This window comes from Polistes dominula, unplaced genomic scaffold (genome assembly GCF_049000335.1).
Source record: "Polistes dominula isolate Pdom_NZ unplaced genomic scaffold, Pdom_raw_medaka contig_28, whole genome shotgun sequence".
Taxonomy (NCBI): Eukaryota; Metazoa; Arthropoda; class Insecta; order Hymenoptera; family Vespidae; genus Polistes; species Polistes dominula.
The window spans coordinates 1,317,846-1,342,149 of NW_028300879.1; the positions used below are offsets into that span (position 1 = coordinate 1,317,846).

The 24,304-nt window shown below is 29.7% G+C and overlaps 2 protein-coding genes across 3 annotated transcripts in view; one reads left to right on the forward strand and one right to left on the reverse strand.

The window, feature by feature from the left end:
- The window catches only part of LOC107065083 (alkaline phosphatase), a 135,622-nt gene that overhangs the window by 72,369 nt on the left and 38,949 nt on the right, over nt 1-24,304 (forward strand). For both annotated transcript variants that reach the window (XM_089173033.1, XM_089173029.1), the window contains 5 exons: nt 16,271-16,445; nt 16,607-16,785; nt 18,366-18,573; nt 19,269-19,409; nt 20,886-21,080. In XM_089173033.1, coding sequence (XP_089029159.1) covers nt 16,271-16,445; nt 16,607-16,785; nt 18,366-18,573; nt 19,269-19,409; nt 20,886-21,080 — 898 coding nt within the window. The remainder of the gene's footprint in view (nt 1-16,270; nt 16,446-16,606; nt 16,786-18,365; nt 18,574-19,268; nt 19,410-20,885; nt 21,081-24,304) is intronic.
- On the reverse strand, nt 1,199-15,818 carry LOC149033611 (caspase-1-like). The gene is made up of 5 exons (XM_089173043.1): nt 14,942-15,818; nt 13,666-13,928; nt 10,513-10,688; nt 9,412-9,571; nt 1,199-2,381 (listed from the first exon to the last, which is right to left on the reverse strand). Exons 1-5 carry the CDS (start codon nt 15,136-15,138, stop codon nt 2,059-2,061), a joined length of 1,119 nt encoding a protein of 372 aa, XP_089029169.1. The 5' UTR covers nt 15,139-15,818; the 3' UTR covers nt 1,199-2,058.

The window sequence follows — 24,304 nt, forward strand, 5'->3', positions numbered from 1 at the left end:
ATCTATAAAAAAAAAAAATTTACGTTCATACACGTGATAGTTGAGTTCATTTTGAAATTGTCAAGATTCGAGATTTGATTTATGTTACCAAAGGGAAACCATTCAAGGATTTCATATAATTCAAAAAAAGAAATAAAAAAAAAAGAATTGGAAAATAACATCTTTTATATGCAAAAGTTTTTGAGGATTTGGTTCAAATATCACTTTCGTTTTATTTAAATGTCAATCTGCAGTAGTACAATATTGGAAAATTGTTATTAAAAAAAAAACATTTCTCAATTCGTGGTAGTTTTATCTTTTGGTTTGTTTATCCGCTCAGATAAGTTTGATACAGAAACGAATAGAGTTCAATGAGAGAAACAAAATAGTATACTTTAACAGTAATCGTAAAATGGAATCGAGTTTTCGATGGGTAGTTGAATCGAAACTTAAGTCACTTTATCTTTCTCTCTTTCTCTCTTATTCTCTTTGACTACAATGAACAATTCTCTCTTTGATTCAAATTAGTGCATCCAAAGTTACTTTGAACAAACAATGACCATTCATTTATTTTCAACAATTTGTTTCAAGAATTATCATTAATGAAATGATAATCTTTTTGTTTCTTGAGCCGTAAGTATACGTCCGTTTTCTATATGAATCTGGCCGCATATTGGCGTCGTTTGCAAATCAAACGGGAGATTTTGAGATAGGGTAGAAATAGTCAGCAGTCAATTCTGACTACTGAAAAATAAAATAAACAAAAAAAAAAAAGGTAAATTTATGAGTGGATTTGTTGGGTTACAGGTTGAGATATTTCAATTGTCTTATTTGTATTTATTTATTCTTAGAAAAGATACATTCCTGATAGGCTTAAGATCTGGTAAACCAAAGAGGGTAGTAATAGGAGGAAAAATGTAACAATTTAAATATCTCAAAACATTTGATAGATTTAAATAAATGAACAGTATAACATTTTCATATTTTAATGTAATTTATTTTTACTAATCTAAAATTATAATTTATTAGGTGTAACAACTAGATATTTCAATTCATAACATCAAAATCGTCATCTTTTTTAAAGATACATCTAATTCTTAATTATTTCTTGAATAATCTAGTTATTTTATATATATTAACTGATTTATACATTTTTACAGCAACAGATATATATATATATATATATATATATATATATATATATATATATATATATATATATATATATATATATATATATATACATATATGTATATATATACATATATGTATATATGTATTGTTTTGTTCACTTTACAATTTAGATAAGTTATTCCTATTTAAATTAACTTATAATAAATAAATAAGATTTTAAAATCAGTAAACCAAATAAAAATTTGGTACACACAATGCACTGTATACAAGAAGTGGAAATTGTAAAAATATATTCAACAAAAGGTTTCTTAATTTTTATTAAAATTATCTTTCTAATTAAATCATTACAAATTATGCTTTTACTATATTCATAATTATAATTTCAATTCGTTAAATATATTAATTTCATAAAGTTCAGTTTGCTTTGCTATCGATTCCAAGTTACAACAAATCTAGGGTCTAGATAGGTTGTAACACTTGTTCTTCTACTTGTTTAATTATAAATATATATTATATAACATTTTTATTTATAACATTATAGTAAAATTATTTTGTTAAACGTAATGATTTATTATCATATTTGATAATCGTAACATATTCTAAAAACAAAAAGGGTATTACTGTCCCTGATATCTTCTATAATATAATTAATACATATAATTTAATATATTTTATTTTTTAATAAAAAAAAAAAAAAACTAAGAAGTTTGAAATATCATGTACAATACTATATTATTATTGATTACATTTGTAAAATTTAAAAATATATTATAATATGCATAGTACACACGTAGAAGAAGACAAAGCTTACTATTTTATAATCGTGCATCTAGCAAAGATGCTTGATGAAAATGGAAAGAAAATAAGAGACGATATCATCTGTACAATTTCAAAGATTATAATCTCGAGTATGTCAGCATAACGCAGTCTCATAATCCTTGTTCTTCAGATTGGATGTATTGTTTTCTTCAGAAGTTGCTGGGGGAGAGGGGAGGAGGGGGGGAGGTGTATTGCTGGTGTCGATCGTAAAATACTCTTTTTAGGAAAATACACCAACCGAGTCAACATACTGACTATACTCGGTATTTGCTTCTTCGCGTGGAAATTCTTTAGATGGGGTACGAAGGATTGATAGTTAATGGCAACTCGTCGATTGACGAAAGTCATCAGAGTGAGTAGATCACGAGTTCTGCCATGGATATTGAATTCCTCGCAAATGGCTTGTATGAACCAGGAGCCGTCATCTGGATTGCGCCACGAATAGAAACCTGAAAGTCAGTTGAAAGGGCTTGTTTTCAGGTCAGTACACATTAAACGTTCTGTTGGGACAATGAAGTAGGTAGATGTATCGAAATACGGTTTGTTTGTCCTAACGCCATGGCGCGTCACCGACTTGAAACTTGTCGTTTTACAAACCTATGAAATGAGAGAAAAAAACAACTCCCAAATAACTCTACTGCTTTTTCTTTTTTTTTTTTATTATTAAACTTAAACGTTTTTCTTTCATTAGGGATATTATGGGTATGTATATATAATAATAAATATATTTATGTAATTATCATATAATTATCAAAAATATATATATATAATAAAATAATATTATTATTTGTATTATAATATAATATATATATATAATCTATTACATTACATATATTAAAATAATATTATATAATATAATTTTATTAATATTATATTATTATATATATATATCAAGCGAATTCGATCTCCCTTATTGTTAAAAGAGAATGTTGGATAATGGCTTTCAATTTAGTTCGATTTCGTCATTATTTAGATTATTTGCTTCGTTCAATTAAACTAGTAAATATCTTTAGGGATATTTGAAGCTTATAAACATTAAGCATTTCTACTACTCACTTACCTCTCTCTCTCTCTCTCTCTCTCTCTCTCTTAAAGCAAAGTGTTAAACGCAGTGCTACAAATGTATATACTAACCAAGCAAGCTACTACTATGCACATATTCGCACCTTGATACGTTAACTACGTTAACTATCCTCTTTATCCCTTCTCTAACACATTAATGATACCTTTAGCTCGACATATGTTACTATCCATGATTTATGCACCAGCTGTGCATTCATATCGCACTTAGTAACACAGTTATGCTCATGCGTTTAAACGTATTTCTTGCTATAGTTTATTATAGAAGTCACGCGCAATACTTCATGGTAACCATAACTTTAAAAATATGCCCATTTCAATTGAAAATGTATACGTGTACAATTTATGTATAATTTGTGTTTCAATTGCAAAGTAATTTCTTTCATTAATCCCTTAAGTAATGAATTATTAAATGATTTTGATATTAATTTGTTGCTATATGAATTAATATGGAAAAGTAATATATTTTAATTGAAATATATTTATATTGATGATATAAATATATAAATATATTTTCTTTGCAACAACATTTAAATGAAAAAAATATAAATCAATATATAAATGTGAAACAAAATGTTTTGATATTTTTTACTTTTGGACATTAGGTACGTTCTCAAAAATAGTTTTGCTAAAAAAAAAAAGAAGAATTTTGTTCATTGTTCATACTTAATACATATGTCCTTATAAAATTATTGTAAATTATCTCGAGAAAAAAAAAAGGAAAAAATTAACAAATTAACATAATTGTATTATATGAGAAAAATTTCCATAAAACGTGATTTCCCGTAACGCGAAAGTCATACAATCTAACGTAACATATTAACCACGTTATAATATAAATTCAGCGTTATATTTACAGACACGAATTCAAACTGAACACCCTATATATATTATTTATAAATTGCTTTTATTATTAGAATATAATATATAATTAATATTAATATAATAAATATTTATATATATATATATATATATATTATTTCGTATAATAATTGATCTCTTTCAAATGGTGGTGTTCCCACATTAATGTCAGTTATTACGAATATAGGCTAAAAGTTGAAATTTTGAAACATTTTAATTTATTTGCGTTGCTTACATTAAAAAAAAAAGAAAAAATGATAGAAACTATGACTTTTATAATTACTATCTCATTTAATATACATACATACATACATACATAATTATATTCGTTAGATAATTTATTACAATTACTACATATGTATGTATATATGTATATATAGAATATTATCTTTTTTTCTTCGTATAAATGCTATTTCCGTTCTCGACAATTTGTGTAATCTCATTAAAATTATTACACGAAATAAAAATATATTATTTTGTTGTTTAAAGCTGCTTTTCATCAAAAATCGAAAAAGTAAAAGAGAAATAGAAATATAAATAAATGTAGAAACTGTTTTGTAAAGAAAACGTGTTATAGCTGTAAAGAGTTTTTTTTTTTTGTAGGAGACAAAAAGTTAGTGAAAAATAGACAGGAAGCTTTCTATCTAACCCATTACGAACTTTCACTCTACTCGAAAACATCGATATATATATATATATACACAATAAGTATTAATCGTTGTTACCATGATACTGATAAGACTTTTCAGAAACGTTCTAAAGAATTTGTTTCTTTTTGTTATAAATTTAGATCGTCAGGTAGAATAGTAGAACTAATGACCTCGTTGAGAACTTACTTTCAATGCAAATATACACTGTCTTCCTTTCTTTCTTTCATTCTCTCTATCTCTCTCTCTCTCTCTGACTGTTTCTCTCTTCTTCTTTCTTCTTAAATTATTTGCAAATCTCTTTTACAAAAAACATTCAGCTTTTTTTTTTGTCCAAAAATAAAAAAAAAAAAAGGTGAAAGGAGAGTAAGAGAGAATGAAAATACCACGAAATAAACATGTTCGAATGAATGAGTGTTCACCCTATCGACATTTTTCACGATTTATCGTACACAGGTTGAACGTCAGCGCGTTTGACCAGCCGAACCAAAACGAAAGTATTTCATTTCGAGTTTAGCAATCGGCAAATTATCGTGTAGTATGACAGCTCTCTCTCTCTCTCTCTCCCTCTCTCTCTTTCTCTCTCTCACTTGAACAATGAATTGCAAACGAACGAAAAATCGAACGGCCGAATGAGAGAGAAAAAAAAATCTGGGTTAATGAAAAATACTTGCCGGTTCGCTTGAAAAAAAAAAAAAAAAAGAAAAAAAAAAAACGATAAGCAAAACAATCAAGGTGATACGGAACTCTGCGATAAGGGTGCTTGCCAAGTTCATTGTCTTTGAAAATAATCAAAGGGATAACGTTATAAAAAAAAAAAAAAAAAAAAAAAAAAATAAAGAAAGAAAGAAAGATATGAAAGAAATGAAAATAAAAAATAAAAAAAATAAAAAAAGAACGGAAAGAAAGAAAAAGAATCGTTTTCTTTTTACGTAAGGCTTTTTTATGAAGAAAAAAAAAGATGAAATATAAAACTAAAAGAAATAGCTCGAAGAAATTGGACGATATATAAAGATCCTTATATATATATATATATATATATATATTAGAATCTTATTGAACTAAAAAAGATAATCATGACTCTTTGTTAATAAATAAATAATTCGCGATTAAATAATATAATATTGCGATTATAAATTGAGATATAAACTATCGTATCTTTCAAGTTAGATGAAACTGCACACAGTGTGCAAAATTTGATTAAAATCGGTTCAGTAGTTTAAGAGTCCATTGCGAACAAACAACGTGACACGTAATTTATATATATATATAAAAATAATATTTCTTTATTTAAAATGTAATATAAAACAATGAATGAAAAGACAACAACAACAAAAAAGAAAATAAGACTAAGAATAAACGTAACTTGTAGAAAATATTTGTGTCAAGCAAATGAATGTCTTTACGCGTGTATAACGATGCCTATTGTGAAAAGAAAGGGTTGGAAGGGGGTGAGGGGAAGGGAAAAGGTGTTGGGGGCGAGATGCTATTCGATGGGTCGTTCGAATCGAGCTTTTAAAGCATGAAGCTTTCGAGCAGTTTTTTCCTAGCCTCCGATTCTCACATTCACGGCACTTCGCCGTGTTCAGTCTTCCTGCCACACCGAGAGGCACTTTGTTCCTCGTTATCGATCATATAACACGCGGTCGAAAGCCGCGTATTTCCTACGAACGCAGCTACGAGGAAAGATGTATAAGTGTCTGACGCTTAAAGTGCTGAGAGAAAGGAAGAAAGAACGAGAGAAAGGAGGAGGAGAGAGAAAAGTGTACAACGTGCGAGAGATGATGACGATCGAGTGAAACGTTTTAGAAACAAGAACAAATAAAAAAAAAAAAAAAAGGAGAGAAATGGAAGAAAAAAGAAAAGAACTCGACGACGACGACGACGACGACGACGACGACGACGACGACGACAACGACGATGACGACGACGGTCGTCTGCTTAGTCGTCGCTCGTTATTCGTTGCTGGCGTTAACATTTGAAAAAAAAAAAAAAAATAATAAAAAATATTTATAGGGAGAGAGAAAGAACAGAAAAAATAAAAAAAAATGCAAGGAACAAATAATAGGACAAAAATATTCTCTCCCGTTTAAAGATATTTTCTTTTTTTAGGTGTACGATTTGAAAATTTCAAATCTTGAATTAGAAGAATGATTTGAACGATTTGAAAAAAAAAAACAAAAATGTCACGTATGCGTGTGTATGTATGTATGTATGTATGTATATTAAAATGTATATTTCGAATAGAAATAAAAATCTTTTCAATTTTGTAATGAAAAATTTTCAATTTAAACATTGGATAATACGCGTTAGATTTTTTCATTATCGTGAAAAATATTTTCAATATCATAGCATATCTACTTGGATATGAGATATTCTATTCAATTGAGAAAATAATAAATTCGAGACGGCTTCTCTTTCTGATTAAACGCTTAGAATGTCCTTCGTCAGGGAATACGAAAATATTGCTACTCGAAATCAGTCCGCGTTTGTGGGATAATAGGATTAACAATTTGGCTGGTTTGTCTGATTGATACCCTCATTGTTACCAGTTGCATTCGTGAGCTCGTTTCCTCTCTCTCTCTCTCTCTCTCTTTCTCTAATTATTCTTCCCTCTATCTTCCTCTCTCTCTCGATTCTAATTCATTCTCTTCTATTTCTCTCTTAAATTCATCCTTCTTTACCCCTCCCTTTCCTTTTAAGATCACGTTTTTTCTAACTCACAACCTGCCACCTTTCCCCTCTCTCTCTCTCTCTCTCTCTCTCTCTCTGTCTTTCATTAGGTAGGAAGTACGTCAGTAAGGGAAGTAAAATTCTTATGGACCATTACCAACGAACGGCAGGGTAAATATTTGCTCTGAGCAACGGATTTCGCACCCTCGTCTCCCTGACATTTTGCCATCGTGTACCAAAGACAAAGATAAATGTTTCTAGCATGTACTCGATAGAACTTCGGGAAAATAATGTCACAGTGATTTCCGGTACGGTGCTACGCATGAAAAATATGCCCCCGCTACTGTCGGGAAAACAGATATTATACCCTTGACACACTTGTACGTTTCGTGTCTCGAGTGCACTTACGAATAACTCTTTGAGCAGTCCCTCTTTCTCTCTCCCTCTCTCTCTCTCTCTCTCTCTCTCTCTCTCTCTCTCTCTCTCTCTCTACTCAACTTCGTCGTCGTCATAGTGATTCCCGTTGGAGATACGACTCTTCTCTTCTTTTACGAGTTTCTATGGAGACGAAATATTTCATTGCTTTTGAGATATGCAGTATTTATATATATATACACACACGTGAAAAGTTACCTGTCATAAAGCTGAGCACCTAAAATATTGTTCTTTTTTCCCCTGCTTTGCACATTATTTGTCATTTCTTTTTTTTTTTTTTGTGATATATTATATTTTATTAATAGAGGTAAAATTTCGTGTTATAAAACAACCTATGCAGCACTAGCTCGACGTTTATAATAGGAAATACTTCATGGTTGCATCAATGAAATTATTCAACGCAATATTATCAAATTAGCAGATAATTCAATAACGTCATGGTTATTCGATTCGGCTCGTATCCTAGGGATACGCACATATATTATCGTGTCAACTTGCTCGCGAGACAAACGTCCCAATCGAGCGAGCCAATTTCTCGCGAATGTACACGTACTTCCGTGGGAAACTGAATAATTCCGAGCGTTATAGTGCTGATAACGGAAAAATAAACATTGGGATACGTATATACTTTGAAATCTCGCGAGCTTGCACTGTCTCTCCCATTTTATCTACACTTATTCTCTCATCTCTTGTTTTTTTATTTTTTTTATTTTTTTACTTTTTTTTTCATTACGTTCTACCTCTGCACGCTAAATTGTTATCTATTTTGTCTATTCCGTCTATTCTGATCACATACGAACCATTTTATATAAATGATCTCGCTAATTACAAAAAAAAATAATTATATTCATCCTAAAACGAATACAAATTGGATCTTGATGTTAAAGAAAAAGAAAAACTAAGTGAAATTAAACAAAACAAATTTCGTATTTCTCTTAATCGATTAAGTAAAAATCGTCAAATTGATATCTGTTTTCTTGATAAAAAAAAAAAAAAACGAACAAACGAACGAACGAGTCGTTCGTTACCGTTCATTACGTTTTATCATTGAAAACAAAATATTTGTTATTTATGAAAGATAATAACACGCATTCTGAAAATTCCATTAATTACATCGTTAAGATTTTTAAACATTTATACCAGCTACACGAGATGATGCATTTTACAATTAATTTGCGATACCAATTATAGAAAATAATGATTTTAAATGTTTTTAACCAGAGATATGTAACTCCTCAGATTTTAATTCGAATGTATAAAATATTGAATATTTTCAATTCATGGTGTTATTGGTTAATAATAAATTATAATAGTTCTTCTGTTACTGATAATTAAGCGCAACAATGTACAATAGCTTCTAATGTAGAATAATATAAATGTATTTATATTTTAATAAAATATATATATTTTTTTTTCATTTAATATAAAACATTGTTTACCAGTAAATAATATAACCACAACTAGAAAGGAAATGAATGATTTAATTATTATATTTCTATGAAAACCACGGAATAGAAAGAGACAGAAAGGAAGAGAGAGAGAGAGAGAGGAGATAGGATACTTCGCTCGTTAAAAGCCCTTTTCTGTTCTCAAGAAGATTTAGGTCACCGAAAGATGATTATATTTTACAACGAGATTCCTCTCATCTTTCGGTGCACGTATCCAAGGATTTTTACGCGGTTTCTCCTTGTCTTATTTTAGAAGGTAGCATCGAAAATAAGCAGCTTACCCTTTTAGAAGAGAAATATTTCTCGTACGTAAATGTTCGTTAAGAGATACATACCGTCCTGAGTCGAATAGGCTACCATGATATCAGAAAACGTAGGGATGGTGTAAGAATCTGTTCTACTATCCGTTACATCCATAGATTGATATGTCGCTAAACCTTGAGATTCTCCTAGAGCTCCTATAACTCCATCGTCAAGTTGATTACCACGGCAAGCCTGTGGTAAAAAGAATACAAAAAATATCAATGAAAGTGAAGGGACTTTAACTTGACAGCTGTTCTACGATTCTGTTTATTAATTTTATCGTTTAAGAACGTATAACGAGAAGAGCTTGAAAAAAGAAAAAAAAAATGCAAAAAAAAAAAAGCAGAGAAAGGGAACATTCAGAGATATCAGTTTAGAAAGAAATTCAGGTCGTTTCGTGCTCGTTATTAAATATTCCGTTTTGGTTTTTATTCTCGAATAATCAAAATTACTAGAACGACGATCTCTGACAAGGAAAATACGAGGAAGCATACCTCACGACTCGACAAATAAACCGTACGGTGTACATGTGTTTTACGAGCGACCTTTCCAAGATACGAGACCGTAAACGGTCCAGCACGATCAGCATCCATAAGCTGACGATTCAAGCGGTTTTACTAGCTTTTATAATGATCCAAGATACTTTATGAGCATGTTATATCAGTATCTCTTTAAAAAAAGAATATGATTTTAAAATTGGAAGAAAATGTGAAACCGTATTTCTTAATCGGTTATCAAACATATCCCATTATAAATCATATTATAATTGCGTGTAAATCTATCAACTCAAATATATAGATTCAAGATCATATAATCATCTAATTATTCGAATGACGAGTTAAATTTATCGTCTGATCGTTTTAGATTCTGAATCACGATTAAATAGTAATACGAATTTAATTATGATTAGATGGAATTTGTTTTGCAGAACATATTCGAATAGATTCATAATCAAACGATTATTATATAATCTCTATAATGATTGAATATAAATACCTATATATATAAATATATATAATTACTTTGATATACTTCAATCTGAAACGTGATTTAATAGCAATGCAAATCTGATAATTATTTGACGGATTTAACAACAGATATAACAAATACCTCTATATATAACAGATACCTACCTGGATAAAGAATAATTTTGGTTTGCCAGCAAGAGTGACACATTGATCAGCAGTGAAATTTGTCCAGAGCATATCGACGGGATAAAGACTGTCTGCCGAATATAACAAAGTAGATTCCCCATGCGACATGACTGTTACGATCAGGCAGTCGGCATCCGTGTGGTCTTCCGCAGCGGCTTTAATGAAAGGATTAATTAATTCAACATAGTCTACGTGGTAATGGTCGGAGAGAACTGTTTATCGTAACATGCAGCGCGTACGAACGAGCGAATGGCAATCTGGAATGTGGTGCAAAGGGTTTATAGTGGGTTTCCGTATCCGGGCTTGCGTTAGGATTGCGTTCAAATTGCGTTCGAATCACTCCTCAGTTACAACGCTGAATTACGCTTTCTCTTAACATCTTAAACTATATCTACCATTAATACGTGTAAGTACATATATTTAACGAGATAAATTCTCCTGTCTTGTTACTTTGAATTGAATTATTTCAATAATTATTCCCTTATACATTGTTTCTTAATTATATTCATTAAACTGATGTTTCATACCATTTAAATATATTAAATTTAATGAGAAATAAATATTTTCATTGTACTTAGTCATTTTTTTTTTTTGTTCATTATTTCGTATAATTATTTCTTTCGAATATTTCTTCATTCGATTCTCGTCTGTTGTTGTTATTTTGTTATCATTTTAATTACAACGTTTCACTAATGAATACATATTAAATAATATATCGAATAAACGATACGAGATGTAATCTTATTAATTTGAATTAAAAAAAAAAAAAAAAACAAAAAAAAGGAACAATATTTGAAATGAAATGAAATGTAAAATTTCAGATAAATTTAACACCGTTGATTATCATTGCGAATACTTCATCATCGGATTTGTCAACTTTGTTTAAAATATTTCATAGATTTTCTCTCGTTATAATAGAAAACTTGAATCATGAATCATCATAAGATGCACAATTCTGACATGAAAAATACTACAGAGTAGAGTATGACATAATCCCCTTGAAACTCAACTCATTAATTAACAATTTATAAAAGAATGACTTAAGATTAGAAAAAGTATATACCAGGTCGTTTCATCGATTTGAACATAATTTTTACAGTTGTTAGAAGAATTTTCATTTCGGACAAACTTCTTCAACAACACAACTATTTACGATAGAAAAAAAACTTGGAACAAATGAGTACACAAGATCTCTTTCTTTTGTTCACTTTCCTTTTTTTTTCTCTCTCTCTCTTTTTCGAGAACGAGAACACTGATTATCCGTGAAACAAAGGACAGATATTATGGCGTTAACGTAATTGCTTCTGTCTAATCGTGGCTATCCTGGCTGGCTGGCTTTTCCACCCAACACCACCACCCAACATTTTCCACAAGCATCGTCGTTTTAAGGCACGTCTTTGCTAATAACATCCGCTTTGCAACGTTTTCTCTTCTACTTTCGAAGAAGGCTAAACCTCGCTCGGTCTCGATCGATAGCGAGGATGCGCTATAAATTTCGAAGTTTATTACCAACCAACCCTCCTCCAACCCACCCCCAACCTACCCCAACCGTTCTCCTCTATTCCTACTTTCACCCCCACTACTACCACCAACACCATCACTGAGACCAACAGCACCTGATAGTTCTGCAACGCGAATGTAAATTCAGTCTGGTGGCGAATGTGGCGAGTATATATTTCAGGTTGAAAGCTTCCGTAAAATATAGGCTCGCTTATAAATAATCAACGCGTATTAAACCGCGAAAAATTTCTATACGAATTATGTAACGAATTGAATCATACAAAATCTAATCTCACATCTCTTTTTTCTTTTTTTTTTTTTTTGCTTTTATTTAATTAATATAAATAAAGAAACGTAGAATTGTCAAAATCGGAGATGATATTTATAATGATTTATCGAAATAAAAATACATTTTAAATTGTAATGATTATTAAAGTTTAACGTTAATTATATCGTAATAATTAATATTTCTCTTTTAAGCAAATATAATAAATGTAATCAAAGTAATACTAGAACATTATTCTGAATAAAATATCTTTTTTCGGTTAATATATATATATATATTAAAAAAATTTTAATAGGAGTATTTAAATACATATATTTATATATATATATATAAATATGTTTAAAATGTTAATAACAATTTTTGTGTTTCTCATATGAAAGCAGTAATAAGAAATACGTCGATTTGAAATGTATATAAGGAGATATGAAATATTATATTAATATAATAATTATTATAGTTCTTTAATAAGAGTTCAAATTTAATGAAAAGAATGTAATTTCTATTGCGAATAAAATTGAACAACGCATTTCGTTATCCACCTTCATTTTACCGTCCATATTGCAATTCACCGTGGATGTTCAACTTTTAATTGGTACTTTAACGAACCTCGACGACATAATAAATTTTTTATTTATGAGTAGAGTCTTGAAAATAATACTTCAATATGATCCATCGAAAGTTTATAGATTTTTAATTGTTCATTTCTCTCTCTCTCTCTCTCTCTCACTCTTAATATTTCTTCGACTGAACATGAGTAGTTATTAAACGCGAGTTGGCCCGAGGCTCGTTTGAGTTAAGTTAACCTACATATTATATATATATATATACGTATGTTCGTATAAATGCAAACATACAATCCATATATACGTACATAGGAAAATTGGTTAAATGATGGGTCTGGATTTCCACGTGGAGGCTTGCAATTATTAACAGCTGGTCGCAGTAAACGTGTATTCCACTTAACGTCCTGGAATATTCATGCCACGAAATACAAATAAACTGTTATATAGCAACAAGGGCCTACGGCAAGGAAGAAATTATCCGTTCTTTTGCTTGGTTGCTCCTAACTAACTAAGGAAGTAAAAGAGAAAGGAAAGGCCGATGATTTCAAAGGATTCATTCGTACGCTCGGACAATTTCGAACTGACTGAGACCCTTGGATCATTATACTTTCGTACTTCTACACTCTAATAATTCGGATAACGAGCCAGCTTCAAATCGTTATTCGACTACGTTCAAATAAATAATCATACAAATAATAATAATAATAATAATAATAATAATAATAATAATAATAATAAAAGCTATAAATTCAAGACGATCGACTTTCATAAACTTATACTTACTCTCTTGTAAAATCTTAGAAATCGTTTGGAAACTTGGATCTTTGTGTATTCGGACCTCGAAATCCAGATTTGTCAAAGTCTGTGTTAAATCATCGCAGTCTTTATCGGAGCCTTTTCTTATTGACATCTTGTCGAAATTAATGTTATTGAAAATCAAAGCAACGCCTCTCCTTTTATGATGCATATTGTAATTTTCTGCATCAGGAAGGACATCGATGTTGACCGTTTTTTTGGACGACGTTGATCCACTATCGTTCGTATCTCTGCGAAGAATAACGCAATTGTAAGGTATTTTTTTTTTATTTTTTTTTTTTAAGTCAGTTATTTTGAAGGGTTTAATACAAGTGCAATAATCTTGAAGCTTGATACTACGGACAATACGTTTTCGCGAAGTTGCGAAGTGTAATCTCGGTTGGAAGAGTAAGACGTGGATGTAGTAAGTAGCAGAGTATCATCCGGTTAGCACAATTTAATTTTAACTTGGATCTAAATCTCCAAATGGATCGGTAAGAGGAACTTTTGAAATCGATTTCAAACATTTATCACAGAAGTTCGCGATTCTATCGTACGTGAGATTCTCGAACTTTATCTCTCCTTGTCGAAAACGATACCGCGTCTTTCTCTTGGCGATTAGAACGATCGATGAATCAAACGGTTGAGCAATCGATCGTAAGTACCTATATCTCTGTGTATCTAAAAGTATATAATACCAACGTAGAGTCGAGCGAAGTACAAAAAAGTTTTTCACGCGAATCGTTTCTTTTCTTTTTTTTTTTTTATCTATCTCTTTACGTTGAGTAAGATTAAGAAAAAAAACTTGAGCTTGTCCAAGCTCGAGATACTTTATATCAAAACGAGTATATAGCAATCGGGCCACTCGAATAAATACTTCCTGGAACTAATTTTTTTTTCTTTTTTTTTTTCATTTTAAAAGTAAGCAGTTGAAATAAATAACTCGCGCTTAAACAACAAAGAAATAACGTTTCGATTATTTATTCTAATTTGATAAATCTCATTGTTTAATCATTTTGATCAATCAATCAATCAATCAATCAAAGTTACTTATAAAAAGAATAAACTTGTTAAAATGATTGAGTAAATTATTCAATTAATTCGTCATATTGTAACAACCGGATACATTTCATTTCGGAATAATCGAAATTCATTTTTGAAAGAAAAGAAAAACAAAACAAAACAAAACAAAAACAAAATCTCGATTCTTATTATATATTGCGATTATATTAGACGGATCGTTTGAGCCATCGTAGTTACTCACTTTACTTTCCGAAAGGGCCATCCATCCACGTCGGTCCGCTCGGTTTCTCTCGACGAAGGGATACATTGTGCTACGGAAACTACTCCTCCCCCCTCTTCCGTTCCATCTAGCTCCCTCGTTTCTGGACAACGCCCGGAATTTCGATCTTTATTCTCTTCTACCTTTTCGTTTTTCGACATACTCGCGTACCCGTCCATCGTTCGTTCGGCAGCGTGCTGCACACAGCTACCACCAATAAAGCGTAACAACACCTTGACGTGAGCTACGTTCACGATCGATTATCTTATCGATATTTCCGTCTCGTATAGATAGCGAGATATTCGTGCCGTGAATAAACGGCTATGACGCATCATATGTTCTCGGTGGACCGGACAAGTGTGGTCTTGCGGTCTACTTTTCCCATCCGTCTCATCTACAATTTTCTTTTTCATTTCCTGTTTTTCTTTCATCATTCCTTTTTTTTCTTTCTATTATCTTTTCACGTTGAATTTTTCTAAAGCCTTTGTTTTTTTTTTTTATTTTTTTTGTTTTTTTTATTTTGACTATAACAAGCGAGCAACAACGTCATCGATGTCATTCTCCTTCGTAATCCCCTTCAACGAAATTCAAATCGATCGATATTTTCTATGATAATGAGGCCTGTCTTTTATGGGACTACATACCTGTTTCTGCTTTTTTTTTTTTTTTCTATATGTTTAGATAATACTCTGTTTGTCCGTCGTAATTTGAAATCCGTCAAGTAATAAAAAAAAAATAATACACAGACTATATGTCAATATTTTACAATGAAAAGAAAGAATCAATATTTGTACGTTAATCGTTCACCTTTTCATCTTTTTGTTTCTTTTTTTTTTTTTTGAATTACATCTCAATTTTTGTATTTGTCGAATTAATATTTATATATAGTATCATTTTTCTATTGTGCCATATTAAAGTTACCAAAAGTTAAATAATTACATTTAAGTAAATTTATTTGTATTATGATATATAAAACTTTATAAACGTGTTATTTGCGTAAATGATAAAAAGATAATAGAAAGAAAGAAATCTGACGATAATAAAAAAAAAATAAGTTTAATTATACAGATAAAAGTAAAGAATAATATTGATATTTGTAATAAATTAAATAAATCTAACAATAAATCATACACACATACACACACAAACACACAAATACGTACGTACGTACGTATATAATATCATCAAGTTCTTTCGATATACTATAATTTCACTAATAATCCAATTAATAAATTGATTTCGCAAAATCTTCTTACGATTAATCACAATCTAATCTTTCCCTTTTCTTTATCTTTTTTTTTTTGTCTTCAGACATACAACATGGATGCTCAAGTAGGCGAGTCATCGGCGTGCGCGACAGCTTTGCTTTGCGGAGTTAAAGCAAATTACGAAACAGTTGGTTTGGATTCTTCAGCTCGCTTTGAAAATTGTTACTCGAGTTTCGACGCGCACGTGCCATCGCTCATAAATTGGGCACAGGGCCAAGGCAAGTATAAGCTTTGTCTACGACTATTTTTCCTAAAAAAAAAAAAAAAAAAAAAATAATAAAAAGAAAAAAATTCGGCTACTACGTGATCGACATATTATTTCTTTTTTTGTTTTTTTTGGTTGGTCCTTTCATTTTCTTTTTTTTTTTTTTCTTTTTAGGTAAATCTACGGGATTGGTTACGACCACAAGAGTCACGCACGCAACACCAGCGGCCCTTTACGCTCATGCGGCGAGCCGTTATTGGGAAGACGATGGCAAAGTTCCATCTGCTTCTCGTCCTTCCTGCAAGGATATCGCTAGGCAACTTCTCGAAGATGAGCCTGGTCGTAATATTAACGTAAGGAACACTGATATCTTTTTTTTTGTAATATATTTAAATATTTTTTTTTTTAATAATTATTCATTTAGAACTTTTTTTTGTTTTACGTTATTTATAATTACGTTAGTAAATTAAATGTTATATTTTTATTAATATGTTTTATATTTTAAATTAGGTTATATATCAACGTAAGGAACACTGATATCTTTTTTTCGTAACATATTTAAATATATTTTTTATAATAATTAGTAATTTAGAACTTTTTTTTGTTTACGTTATTTATAATTACGTTAGTAAATGATATGGTATATTTTTATATATATATTTTATATAAACTATGTTATATATATTTTTCAAACGTATAATATAACGTTTAGTTGTTAATCATAATTATTTATTATTACAAGTAAAGATGTTGATAACAATATAATTATTCACAATAGAATTATTAAAGTACTCTCGTTTCTAATAAATAAGCATTTGTAGTAAGGTTGGCTTAAATGGTTTGAATAGCTTAAAGTTGTAATCAAAAGCAGTTGTCTAAAAGATGAAAGACGTTTTGGATCATGGTCTAAACACCCTAAGGGTTTAACTTTATCCACAAATTCACCTTATTGCAAATAAAACTATTCTACTAATTTTATTTTCTGAAACTATATTTATTTAATAAAAATAACTTATAACAATTTATATGAGTGGTAATTGAAAAAGAATGAAAATGATATACATCTTATGATATAAAAAATCAGTGAAATTATTTTTCATTTTTTTGATCAAAATTTTTTCAACAAAAGTTCGTCCATTGAAAAGTATGATAGAGTAGAATCAATAAAATTTATTTTGAATACACAATAGATTTTTTTTCTTAGTATCGTGAAGACTCTGTACAAAATCAATTATACATACTTGAAATGATTTTTATATATATATATATATTCAATTTTTTACAGTAACCTCTATAAAAGCATTAGAATGAAATATTTAAAATAATGAAACCTATTTAATTAATTCATACGATCAATATTCCATGAATATTGATTATCGCAATTAGGGAAACATTTTCGCTTACTAATTATTGGCACGATTAATTTGATTAGTAGGAAGATCAATACAATCTACATAAGTATTCAATTTGTATCGTAACACCTGTTTATTATATAGTACAATATTTTAATTGAAAATATTATTTCTTTATTACTTAATTATTGTATTCTTGTAAATGTACACATATATATCTACAATATATCATACAAAGATATTAATCATTTTCAAACGTATAACGCAAGAGAAGATTTGTTCGTTCATATCCAACAAGAGAATTCATCGAACCAACAATAATTCATCGTATTTTGGTACGCAATAGTATATAGCGATAGTGAGTTAAATCGGGTACGCATTGGGTGCTTTTGCACGGGCACACTAGTTAGTTTCAATGCTCTTCCAGATGGAAAACAAAAGCTCGTTAATCTGAATGGGCAAACTTTTTTAACTTCATTTAACAAAATTGATATTATAAATTAGACTACTTTCATTGTGTTCAATAGTATATTGAATTTTGTGTTCGTTGACGATATGTGAGTTATATTGAATTTTTGTAGGTAATTCTTGGTGGTGGAAGGCGTCATTTTGTTCCTAAAGTGACATTGGATCCGGAAGAACCGGACAAAGAAGGCAGAAGATTAGATGGAAGAAATCTTATCGAGGAATGGTCTCGTAACAATCGCATACGAAAAGTTTCCTCTAGATACGTATCCAATAAAGAACAGTTCGACAGTGTTGATCCACGACAAGTTAATTACTTGTTAGGTTTGTTCAAACATTTCTATACCTTTAATAAAAAAAATAAAAAAAAAAAAAAAAAAACCTCTCAAAAATCCCCAAAAATATACGAATGACGATATAAAATAGAATAGTAAAAAGAAACAAAAAAACAAAGGGGAAAAAAGCTATCAAAAAAAAAAAAAAATACAAAAAAGAAAAGATAAAACAAACGCCAATGGTTTATAAATAGAAAAAGTCGAAACTTTGCGTGTCGTTGAATTTAATTTACTTCTTCTTTTTTTATTTTTTTTTATTTAGTTTTCTATTTCTTTTTATTTTTTTTTTTTTCATTTTTTCTCTCTTCTGTTATTTTTCTTTAAACATTTGCATCCATACTTCTAGATTAATAACGAAGCAATTTATTCGTATGGTTAAGCTAGCTGTACTGTTTCGTTTTATATTGTTGATTCTTTTCTTTTGTAGCAATCCTACCTGTTCTATAGACACTCGTCATGTGTGCGTGTTATTATTTGTCAGTGTGTTAAAACACTATATTCATTGGGCCATGAAAAGTCGTGTTTAGAAACAACAAATACGACATATATACATATACACATATATATATACAAATATAAAAGCACACGTATAGGAATTGTATACAAAGCAAGAGAGACAGAGACAGAGAGAGAGAGACAGAGGGAGTACAGAAATGTAAATAAATAGTTTGAATTATTTTAAAGGACTATTCGCTTATTCTCACATGGACTTTGACGTGGATCGCAACACGAATGGTACTGGGGATCCTTCTCTGACAGAGATGACATTAAAGGCATTGCATATTCTTGCAAAGAATCCGGAAGGATACTTTCTCTTTGTAGAAGGTAAGCAAAATCATAAATATTTTTTTTATTTGATTTTGTATTTTTATGCTTATATTTATAAAATTAAAACATATAATATATATATATATATATATATTTCAATGAATATCATTTTATACCTATGTACGATTCTCGTTAAACTACTTGAGTACACTACTGTGTGTGAATTATTAGGTTGAATACTATGAAACTGACGTTGAATGCGCAATTTTTCACGTTATTTATTATATTCCATTGAAATAATTTCCATTGGCATCTCTACGACTTTTTGCCAACGATTGGACAAATCATATATGCCTTTTTTGAAAAAAAAAAAAATTCTTTATTTTTAGAGTTAATAAACAATTGAAAAACACAGACTAAACAAAAAAAAACGCCCGTTTCATAGTTTCCAACCTAATATTTAAAGATATATATATAACGGATTTAATTTGTTGCAATATGGATTAATATGTAAAAGTAATACATTTTAATTGGAATATAATTTATATTGATAATATAAATATATTTTTGTGCAACAACATTTCAATTATAAAATATAAATAAATATATATATATATAAATATAAATGAATATATAATAAATGAAACAAAATAGAAATATTTATATATTTGATATATTTACATAAGTCTTTATAAAATTTAGACGATTCGTCAAATGTACTCACAAAGGGTTAAACAATTACGTGAAAAGTGTTTCACAAAACAAAAACAAAAAAAAAGAAAAATAAACTTTCGAAAAAAATATGATATTTTTATTTACTAGTTTTATAGTTGAAAATGTGTAATAAATTTTTATTGGGAACATTTCTAAAAATAATATTGTTTCACCACGTCGAAACTATTCGATTTTATTTTTTTATATTTCTATTTCAAAATGTGCATTCTCTTTCACCGATGGTGGTGTTCGATCTATCATCAAAAATATAATTAAAAATGATATATCGGAATAAAAATATTTTTCTTTTTTATCTATGATATTTGATTTTTTATAGTTTTGGAACAAAGAGAAAAGATACAAAATAAAATGTATTATATAACATAGGAATGAATCTTTTGGCGTTGAAAATAACACGATTCGAGAGTTCAATGATTTTTCTGTTTGTGTGTGTGTGTGTGTGTTCGTGGAATGTTGTATAAGAAAAATATTTCTATTATTCTCTTATCTGAAAACACCACCATCCCGTACGCATCAATCTCAAGAGCGAGAAGAGTCTTTCAAATTTTCATTCAATTTACGCGTCCCATAAATTTCGATGCTTTGCTGCAAACGACATTTTTTTTTTTTTTTTTTTTTTTTATCAACGTACAATAAAAGAAAAAAGAAATTTAGGATAGAACTAAAAAAAAAAAAAATAGATTCAAATGTAAATATAAAAATAGAAGAAGAAGAAAGAGAGAGAGAGAGAGAGAGAGAAAAAAACGATACCTACAGATAAAAAATACTTCAAAAAAATGTTTACAATTTATGTTTCAGGTGGTAGAATAGATCATGCCCACCATTACAATAACGCTTATCGAGCACTAGATGAAACTTTAGCTTTGGAAAAAGCAGTTCGAGCTGTCATGAAGGAAGTTGACCTTACGGAAACTCTGATCGTCGTGACGGCTGATCATTCTCACGTTTTAACCCTTGGTGGCTTGGCAACCCATCGTGGCAATCCCATATTAGGTAAGTTTTATGTTTATTTTTTCCTATTTAAAAAAATATATATATATATATATATTTTTAATATTTTTATATTTTTATACATTTATATATTATTACTATTATATTACATTTACTATTTTACTATTTTATTATTTATTTATTTTATATTTATTTTATATTTAATTTATATATATATATATATATTTATTTTTATTTTTTTCTCATTCTCTAAGAATAATAAAAAGTCTAATTTCCATCAATAAGCGTAGTGAAAAGATGGAACGATTGAAACGTTTCTTTTCAAAAAGATAACTAAATAAAGTATACGACGAAAATAAGAAGAAAATAAATAGGAAAAGAAAAGAAAAAGAAATAAAAGTAAAGAACCGGGATAAAAATTATTTGGGACAGAGTTACAGTTGGTCCTTTTTTTTCTCTCTCTTTTTTTTTTCGTTCATCCTTTTCTTTTACTTTGTCTTTTTCTTCTTCTTCTTCTTCTTCTTTTTCTTCTTCTTCTTTCCTTCTCAGGAACACAACGTCAATTTATTATATAACTCTCATTTTGTTCGGCGGGAATAAGAGCCGTGAACGACCACCACCAGCCTTACTTTTTTCTTCAACGTGAAGTTTTCTTTTCGTTCTAACCTACTATTACTACTACTATTACTACTACTACTGCTACTATCAACTATCTACTTACTCTGAGAAAAGTTTGAAAGCCGGTGGTGGTGTCTTCGATGCAATACGGTCCGATCTCTACCGGTAGGTATACATTTTTTTTTTTCTTTTTTTTTTTTTTCTTTCATAGTGATACTCCTCCGTTCATCCAAGACTACAAACTCTTCCGTATGCAATTAAATTTCCGAGAAATATTCATGGTGGTTAAAGCGAGAACATAAAAAGTATGATACTCGAAGTTCTCAATTTTCTTCTCTGAGGTCTCTTTGACCTCATTTCTTTTCCTTTGCCACTAAAATACCACAAAGTTGGGCGATAGAGAGAGAAGAGAGTACTTGATCAGAATTAAGCTGCTGTTACTAACGCAGAAACAATTCAGAGACTGTTATTATATTATCTCTCTCTCTCTCTCTCTCTCTCTCTCTCTCTCTCTTTCGCTTTCTCTTTTTCTTTCTCTCGAAATTCTACGTGTAACATAACATTCTTCAATTTATTTTTTCTACCCCCTCGTGATAAAACCAACGTACACACCCACGTTACTTATACGTTCTACCATTCTACAGAAATGTACTTTCTCTCACTCCTCGTATTTTTCTATGAAAGAAAGGAAAAACGAACTTTACTGTATATATATATATATATATATATAGTATTGTATGTTATCCGTATCTGTGCAAGTACTAACAATAGTAATCGCTTTGTAGTAGAAACTCTAACGATTGGATTATACATACATCTTGATGGACTTCTAGATTATTTCGTATACGGTAAAGTTGATTTATTAACTATTTTAAGCTTCTACTTTAGAGAACTCCACTTTTGCTGGCAACTCGAAGGCTTTTGAAATAAACCGAGCTTAATAATGAGAATGGGCATTTCATCTTTCTGTCGAGCATTAAACTGTATTAGATAGGAGTACTAAAGAAGGACTAGAAGCCAACTATATGCTATACGCATATAAGACTAATGCGAGAGCTTAGATTAGTGATGAACGTGTATAATACTTTCGGTTTTCCCTAAAGCTATAGCTTTACTAAAAGCTCCGCTTTCTGACATTCTCACCATCTCTCTTTATTATCTTTTCACAAAGGAATAACGTTATTTTTACACTAGTCACTAAATAATAATATATCCACAAAATATTCTTACAATTTAATCTTACATCTTTAATATATATATATAATTATGTCACTTTAATTAGAATAATAATGTTCAGTTACTTTTTCAATCTAACTTCATTACAATACTTCATTTATCGTAAGTTTTATTATTTACAGTTTTTGTCTTTATTTATAATATCATTTTTTTTTGTATTGCCAAATAATATTAATAATAATAATAATTATTATTGACGTTATAAAAGAAATGACGATAATGATAATAATCAATGAAAAATAAAACAATTTAACAGACGAAAATGTAAATGTGTAATATTTTTCTGAAAAATTTGATAAATTGACAGAGAAGAGAAATAAGTAAGCTGTGGGGGGGAGGGAGGGAGGGGGGGAGTGGAAATCATCGATGAATGCGTCAAAACGCTTTTTCTCTTTATCCGATAGAAATACTTCGTCACGAGGGACTTAAGCAAGAAGACCCAACGAAAGTTTAGTCCTCGATACAATAAAATCCAATCTCCGTCAACAATTGCACTAGCTTGAACTGCTTACTCCCTGTCTATCTAGCTTTAAATTGAATTGTACTATAGCAAAATGTATAAGACTGTATTTCAGTGACATTTCTCTTCGAGGATGCTCTCTCTCTCTCTCTCTCTCTCTCTTCGCATCTTTATTCAAAAGATTTTCAGAGATTGTTATTATTCAAGGAAAAGCTTCGAATCAAAAAACGAAAAAAAGGACACGAGAGAGAGAGAGAGAGAGAGAGAGAGAAAAAAGAATCAAATAGAACAAGGACAGAACGGAACACTCATCTTTTCGTTACGTTTCTCTTTCGTAGCAATTTTCCGCCATACGCGTTCAACTCGCTGTGCTTTCATTATCGCTCACTTCTATTCGTACAAAAAGAAAAAAGAAAGAAAGAAAGAGAAAGTACCATCAACCCCTTGAAAAAAAAAAAAATAAATAAATAAAAAAAAGTAGGAACGTAGTCGAAACTCAATTGTCTGCTCTTTACAGTTTTTCCCCGAGAAATTACGTAACCGATAGATGTTCATTGTTTTGTACGCGTTTACAAATTGCATGTGATCAAAAATTTATTCAGAGCTCTCCTGTACACAAGAATACATGAATTTCTATGTTTATAGCATAGTTATATTATATTTATATATATATATATATATATTTATATTTTATGAAACATATTGAAATTTTAATTAAAATGAAATTATAAATTTTCGACAACGATTACACGCAAATAGTATATCACACGTGTTCACATACAGTGTATCACAAGTACATTTGTACAGGGAAGGAGGAGGAGGGGGGGAGAGGTACATTTGTATAGGAGTACTGTCAATTTCAAACAATCAATATTTTGTTATATTACAATTCAATACAATGCCAAGAACGGAAAAATGTTGATTTATAAACTGCTGTATTGGAATTGCATAA

Excerpts from the sequence above, each read along its gene's own strand:
- LOC149033611 (XM_089173043.1), bottom strand. The coding sequence starts at position 15,138 with ATGGACGGGTACGCGAGTATGTCGAAAAACGAAAAGGTAGAAGAGAAT. Across the intron at positions 13,929-14,941 it reads TGGCCCTTTCGGAAAGTAAA|AGATACGAACGATAGTGGAT; the intron begins GTGAGTAACTAC and ends TATTCTTCGCAG. Across the intron at positions 2,382-9,411 it reads AGCCTATTCGACTCAGGACG|GTTTCTATTCGTGGCGCAAT; the intron begins GTATGTATCTCT and ends ACTGACTTTCAG.